Source organism: Hyperolius riggenbachi, chromosome 7 (assembly GCF_040937935.1).
Source record: "Hyperolius riggenbachi isolate aHypRig1 chromosome 7, aHypRig1.pri, whole genome shotgun sequence".
NCBI classification, from domain to species: domain Eukaryota; kingdom Metazoa; phylum Chordata; class Amphibia; order Anura; family Hyperoliidae; genus Hyperolius; species Hyperolius riggenbachi.
Genome location: NC_090652.1, coordinates 317785240 through 317792952, shown reverse-complemented (window position 1 = coordinate 317792952; position 7713 = coordinate 317785240). Strand labels below are relative to the sequence as shown.

At 45.7% G+C, this 7713-nt stretch overlaps 1 protein-coding gene across 1 annotated transcript in view; it reads right to left on the bottom strand.

Moving 5' to 3' along the window:
• Positions 1-201: 201 nt before the first annotated feature.
• ITGB5 (integrin subunit beta 5) overlaps positions 202-7713 on the bottom strand; it is a 115264-nt gene continuing 107752 nt past the window's right edge. The window contains exons 14-15 of the mRNA XM_068246258.1: positions 7440-7606; positions 202-4472 (exon numbers count right to left, since the gene is read on the bottom strand). Coding sequence (XP_068102359.1) covers positions 4350-4472; positions 7440-7606 — 290 coding nt within the window. The 3' untranslated portion in view covers positions 202-4349. The remainder of the gene's footprint in view (positions 4473-7439; positions 7607-7713) is intronic.

Sequence of the window (7713 nt, the reverse complement as noted above, 5' to 3'; positions counted from 1 at the left end):
AGGGCTGCCAGGGAACTGGTATTGTTTAACAGGAAACAAGTATGGCAGCCTCGGTACTCTTCTCACTTCAGTTGTCCTTTAAAAACCGAAGTGCTGTGTGTGGTAGGAATCGATTGACTTCTGGATAGAATCGATTGGTTTAGAACATTGGGTGGAAATCTATGAGTGAATGCTTAACTCGCACAAAAGTCACAAATCACATTTAATTTTTATTTTCTTTTATTAATTTGTTATTACAATGATTGCAGCAAAATATATTTTCTTATCCAAATATTTTTGCACTAAAAATAAAAACCTGATTACCAGGATCCCCATCCCCCCCAGTGCTGCTGTCGCCCCCAGGAGGGGCAGTTCTGGAGGGGATGGGGGGAAGGGGAGTCCGGAAGACGGAGGAGAGAAGTTTGGGAAACGTACCACATATTATTCTACCAAAAAAAAGTATACCCCAAATCTACAGGGATCCCCCTCTCCACTTCATCTGTAGGACACACATTGTAAAAAAATAGCCTAAAAATACTTCACACTTCTCCCTAAACCCTGTGACATCAGTGGGCGGAGCCACATGTGACATACTCAACGTGTCATTATCCCCCCCCCCCCCCCCCCTTATGTGGTGGGTGTGTCTTGCGCTTCCCATACTTTGCTATACTATTCTAGTGAGCTTCAACGTATTTCCAAACTTCCCAGAGCCTCAGTATTGTAACTTCACCCTGACACCCCAAATCTCACCCCTAGCGCCCCCAAATGTGAGTTCCAGTATAGCCTACAAGCCATTAGACAGAGTCTGAGACTGCCTGTAACAGCTAACAGATTGGGGGGGCTGCCTGGTGGCAGATTGGGGGGGGGGGGCTGCCTGGTGACAGATTGGGGGGGGGGCTGCCTGGTGACAGGTGAATCAGGCAGGTGAAGCGCCCAGCAGAGACCGCCCGTGGAAGACACAATTGTATTACTGCATTGTGACAGTAAGCAGGGCCGTGTCAATGCACTAAAATAAATCTTAGATTTCTTAACATGATCATTTAATCATTTCCAGGTAAACACGCAGAGCCCATTTCTGCTGAAAATCATGATCGGAAAGGCAATTTTTGCAGAACTGATAAAAATCTTAGAAGCAAACGTTCCACAAAAGATGTACTTTGTTTAAATTTTCAGAATGAAGCGGAGCTTCAAGACATCAAGTTATGACCATAAAACAAGCAGTAATCTGATAGGGACCCTCCTTTCCACGAAATGTGCTGTGTGTCGCAAGGTGAGATTTCCTAGAAGTTACCAGATACCACGGGGCACTACATACGTGGCCTAAGGTCAGCCGTGGACACGAGGCCTGTGTCATCACATACGTGGCCTAAGGTCAGCCGTGGACACGAGGCCTATGTCATTACATACGTGGCCTAAGGTCAGCCGTGGACACGAGGCCTATGTCATTACATACGTGGCCTAAGGTCAGCCGTGGACACGAGGCCTATGTCATTACATACGTGGCCTAAGGTCAGCCGTGGACACGAGGCCCGTGTCATCACATACGTGGCCTAAGGTCAGCCGTGGACACGAGGCCTGTGTCATTACATACGTGGCCTAAGGTCAGCCGTGGACACGAGGCCTATGTCATTACATACGTGGCCTAAGGTCAGCCGTGGACACGAGGCCTGTGTCATCACATACGTGGCCTAAGGTCAGCCGTGGACACGAGGCCTGTGTCATCACATACGTGGCCTAAGGTCAGCCGTGGACACGAGGCCTGTGTCATCACATACGTGGCCTAAGGTCAGCCGTGGACACGAGGCCTGTGTCATCACATACGTGGCCTAAGGTCAGCCGTGGACACAAGGCCTGTGTCATCACATACGTGGCCTAAGGTCAGCCGTGGACACGAGGCCTGTGTCATCACATACATGGCCTAAGGTCAGCCGTGGACACAAGGTTTGTCTTGTCACGTGCTGCAGCGATCTGTGACTCCTGATTGGCCAGGCCAGGCATATAACACTCAGGAAACTCACACCTATCAGATGTAGAAACTGTCAGTATTAAAGAGGAGCTGTCAGCCATACTATCTCAGGAAAAAAACAACCACATGTATAAGTAGATAAATACTTGCTCTACTTACATAACACATGTATTGTACTGTCCACGTGTTGATTTTAGTGATTTTTCTACAGTAAAAAAAGAGAAAATCCTTTTTAGCATTTCCCATTTTAACTGTGGCTATTTTGAAGCCAATTCTGATGTCATTTCCTCCCTTACTCTCCTCTGCCTGATTTGCCCGCCCTTCACTGTAGAAAGTGCATTGTCTCAGCATGAGAAATATCGGCCAATCAGAGAGGAACAGAGGTGTGGGAGGGGAAAACAGGAGGGAAAAAGGCTTCAGCCAATTAGGCTGCATTAGTTAAGTCTGAGGAGAAGTAGAGAAGCAAAAAAAGACAACCCAGCATGTCCTGCAACTTCCTTTGTGTGTACCAAATTTTGTGTGTACCAAATAAGAGTCAGGTAAACTGGGGAATGATCATTTATCAACAAGAAAAGTAATAGTGATGTGTAACTTTTGGATTGCCTGGTTAGCATCCTTATTACTTGTTTAAAGAGAACCAGAGATGAAGCACCCTCTTGTATTTTACCTTATAAATCAGTGGGAACATGACAGTAAACACCTAATCTGCCCTTTGTTTCATTGTTCTCTGTGTAATCTGACTGTTATCACGTCTGATAAGAATCCCCGACTGAGAAGTCAGGCTGCTCCGTCTAGCTTTGCTACAGAAAGATTATAGCTAAGTCTGTATTCTGTGGTGTTATTTCAAGCCCAAGCCTGCCCCCTTGTGGCTTTGCTATAATGACTCAGCAATAATCATTCCCAGCAAAGCCAGATTTAATTGCTCAGTCTGGGATTCTTGTGACTGCTGTTAACAGACACTTTTAGCAGTGAGGAGGAAACAGAGAGCATGGTAAGTGTTTTCTCTAATGTTCTTACTGATATACATGGTAAAATACACAAGGGGGCTTCCTCTCTGGTTCCCTTTAACAGGTAAAAATAAAGAATTGATTTTTTATTTTATGTCTGACAGTTACTCTTTAAAGGACCCACTACCGCACAACAAATGTGTAAAATTTAAAATACACACATATAAAATGTACGTGTCTCTCAGAGTAAAATACACTATAAATCACTTTGTTCTTATGTTACTGTCGCTTACAGTAAGTAGTAGACATCTGACAGATTTTGGACTTGGTCCATCTCCTCATGGGGGATTCTGAGTATCTCTATTATTCTTCACAAAAGCACTCCCTGGGAAGGATCTATAGAGATAAAGATGCAGATCCTATTTGCGCACAGTTGGACTGAGCAACTGCTGTTCACTGAATGCTTTTGTAAACAAATACCTGAAACTCCCCCAAGGGGAGATGGAATAGTCCAAAACCTGTCAGATTTTCACTACCTACTGTAAGCAGCAGCAACATAGGAAAACAGTCACTTACTGTGCATTTTACTTCGGGAGAAAACTCTTCCCTATGTAGGAATTAAATTTTACATATTCTCCAAGATTGATGTCCTTTGATTTGACACGGACCTGACACTGACCGTCACTAATTAGTGCAGCCATCACAATACGATCCCATTAGCAGAGCTATCACCAAACGATCAGAGCAGCGCAGCCGTCACTATCCGATGAGTGCAGTTGTTATTCCATTACTGTCATTCTAAGAGTGCGTACACACATCCAATTTTGATTGGACAATTTTATCACCTCCGTGTAGTAGGAGCGCTAACAGATGTTGAATACTACCACAGATTGTATAGGCAAGCTGTCATACTAAAGGGGGTAAAATTGGCAGTAATTGGCCAATCAAAATTGGATGTATGTAAGAAGGGTTGTAGATTCAGCAGCAAAAACACAGAAGCCCCACCATAATCCTAGAGTTGTGACCCCGCCCCACATCTAACATCCTAACCCAGTAATACACCCAGCCCTAACTCACCCTAACCTAACCATATAAAACTAGACCTCTATAAATAGCACTGGTTACTATTCTCTGGCTTGTGCTAAGACATTATTATGGCCGTTCTTTCTGCAGCCACTTTCCATGTAGCGTCCCCAAAGGACTCTGGGATTGGCAGTAACAGGACTCTGGGAGGAGTTGGAGACGTTGGACCCACCAGGGCGAGTTACAGAAGATCCAGTAGGAAAGTCTACAAGACGGCATGTCGTTTAGTCAGCTGTGGCCAGTGCTGCCGCCCTGCAGGAAGTCTATAAAAGTGTGCAAATAAGCCAAAAACGTGACCCCGGCCTCCTCGCCCACCGGAGTCACCAACGTTCGTTCCCTCATCACCCAACAGCCGGACGACCCCACCGGGGGCCTCAGTCGTTGTCGCTCACGCCTCGGAAGCCGTTTGAGGTCCCGTTGTAGGACTTCCCCAGCATGCTGAACACCTCGTCCATGTTGTGGGTGGAGATCGGCTGCCGATAGAGCGGGTTGGAAGCCTGAAAGATAAACGGTAAATATGTTTACTGCGAGCCAATGTTCCTTCTGCCGCTGCCTATTCCGGACCTCAGAGAAACCAGAATCCGGCTGCGGCTTCCAACGGGCGCTGGATTCTCTGGTCAGTATCTCCTCCTCAGCTGCTGCTGCACCAATCTGATTGGCCCATTTACAGGTAGTATAAATATGCATAACATTTGAATCCGCCCAGAATTATTAGTAACCTCTTATTGACCATCCCTGAGTGAGTTGGTTGTCAGCAAGTAATAAAAGGGACAAACTCTGTCCATATTTTCATTGGCTGCAAGCACTGCATCTGCTACGCTATTGGTTATACTGTGCGTTGGCGCCGCCTCCTCTTTAACACTGCTGGGACCGCCTCCTCTAGTACAGTATGCTAGGACCGCCTCCGCTATAACAGTGTGCTGGCACCGCCTCCTCTATTACAGTATGCTAGGACTGCCTCCTCTTTAACACTGCTGGGACCGCCTCCTCTAGTACAGTATGCTAGGACCGCCTCCGCTATAACAGTGTGCTGGCACCGCCTCCTCTATTACAGTATGCTAGGACCGCCTCCGCTGTAACAGTGTGCTGGCACCGCCTCCTCTATTACAGTATGCTGGCACCGCCTCCTCTATTACAGTATGCTGGCACCGCCTCCTCTATTACAGTATGCTGGCACCGCCTCCTCTATTACAGTATGCTGGCACCGCCTCCTCTATTACAGTATGCTGGCACCGCCTCCTCTATTACAGTATGCTGGCACCGCCTCCTCTATTACAGTATGCTGGCACCGCCTCCTCTATCTGGGGATGCAGACATGCAGGTTACAGGAAGTAGGTGGTGGGCCACTGCAGGACCACAATCTGGCCACAGGAAGCTACTCATCGTTACTGGACCTAGGCCTGTATGGATAGGTGCACAGCTAGCAGGCAGCAGAGCTTCACAATGAGAACCTTACAAAATGAAGTTACAAAGCTCATGCGTAGAGATTACTGAAAAACCCCATAAACGCTTTGAGACGTTACCGTCCTCAGTTTTGGGGTTAGTTGGGTTTTAAACTGTACCCACCATAAACTATGGAAGCTGTTACATGCTTAGACTGTGTGTATGCTAAATGGCCACAAGATGGCACTGTGCATGGCCATTTTTATTAGGGATGATCAAAGATATACAAATTCTTCAGAGTTGATGCAAATGTATTCAAAGTGTAATGCAAATATATGCAGCTTGAAAATGGACCAATCAATTTAAACCTGGCTGCATACATTTGCATAATTTCAGAAGAATTTGCATCTCATTGATAATCCCTAATGGTTATGTGCTGTTGTGCTCAGGGCTGTGGAGTCGGTCCAAAAATCCACCGACTCCGACTCCTCAGTTTAGGATTCCACCGACTCCGACTCCACGACTCCGACTCCTCTAATTTGCATATTACAATTTTGTTGATTAAAAGTATGTAACATGAAATTCGTCTCTTAACTGCCAACGCTTAGGAATTTTACAAGACAACTGAAGTGAGAAGGATATGTAGACTACTATATTTATTCCCTTTAGACTAAAACTAGTCCTTGGTAAGAGTACTTGTAAAAGGTACAAACCGGAACAAAGAACATCTATCAGGCCCTAGGCAATGTAAGTGTGGGTACATGTAAGAATGATGTGCAGGTACTCTGCAGGGGAATGAGGAGATTCTTCCTCTATTACACATTCTTCATGCACAATCTGAACATGGTTTATGGGTGACAGACAACACCTCTGTGTTCAATGTGCACAGCATTCTCAGTGGATTCCCTGCAGCTCTGTGGGGAGTGCATATGTAGAGTATAGTACTACTGTGTAACAAAGTAAACCTGAGACAGATAAAATTAAAGTTTTATACATACCTGGGGCTTCCTCCAGCCGCCTTCAGGATAATCAGTCCCTCGTTGTCCTCCTCCACCACCTGGATCTTCTGCTATGAGTCCAGGTACTTGAGCTAGTCGGGCGTAGTGCGCATGCACACACTCCGCCGCCAGGAGCATACTACACCTGTGCAGCACTATTGCGCAGGTACAGAATGTTACTGGCTGTGGGAGCGGCATGCAGCCGGACAGCGCTGACTGGCTGAATTACCAGGACTCATAGCAGAAGATCCGGGTGGTGGAGGACAGCGAGGGACTGATTAGCCTGAAGGGGGCTGGAGGAAGCCCCAGGTATGTATAAAACTTTACTTTTCATCCGTCTCAGGCACCCTTTAATTTGTAGTCACCAAACCAAATTTTAATAACATATCAAATTATTTGATTTCAATAGCAAAGGGAGTGCATACATTTGCATAAATCAGCATCAATGCAGAATTATTTCCATCTCGTTGACCATCTCTATTAGTGACACAGCTACACATCAGGCTTTATTCTTACAGCATAGATGTTATTATATATAAGAGATTGCTGTGTACACATCATATATACAGTCACAATCAGATATGTATATCTGACTTTAAAAATACGGGGACTGCTTTATTGAAGCAGCACAAGTAACTAATTTTGATTGGTTTATTTCATTTTTGTAGACTAAGCACAGCTATTACTGTATATATACATTATTTTTAATGACTATTATCTGAAAAATAGAACATTTTATCATATTTTCTATTTTAATTACAGTTACAAATTCATTAGGAGTCGGAGTCGGTGCATTTTTCCCCGACTCTGACTCCAGGCACCCAAAATTGCCCGACTCCACGACTCCGACTCCACAGCCCTGGTTGTGCTACTTTACTCTATTGTAGTTTCTAGTGGTTTATTTCACGGTTTGAGATGATCTTGCTGAGATCCCCTAGTGTTGGAGGAATTAAACCTTTCTTACTAGTTACCACTGACCCATGTGGTCTTTCTACAGACTTCGTGTACTGAGGCTCCCTCTCTGAAAATGGATTTAAGCAGCAGATGCGGGAAATGCACCTATCAGGTCAGCGCTTAACTCACCATTTCATACTTGGCTCTGGAACGTTCGCTCTGGAAGCGGGCAAACTCACGCCGGTCGTGAATGGTAACAAGAAGCTTCCAGACCGCCAGAAGAACGAGTCCCACCAGCAGGATACTGCCCACCACAGCCAGGAGGACGGTCAGTGCGTCAGGGGCGGAGCCACATTCTGCGGAGAGAGAGAAGCCACAAATTACTGCTCTGCAGGAAGGAGCGAACAGGTAGTGACATCACTGCACGTGGCGGCACGCAGGAAACAAAAACACACAATGATAT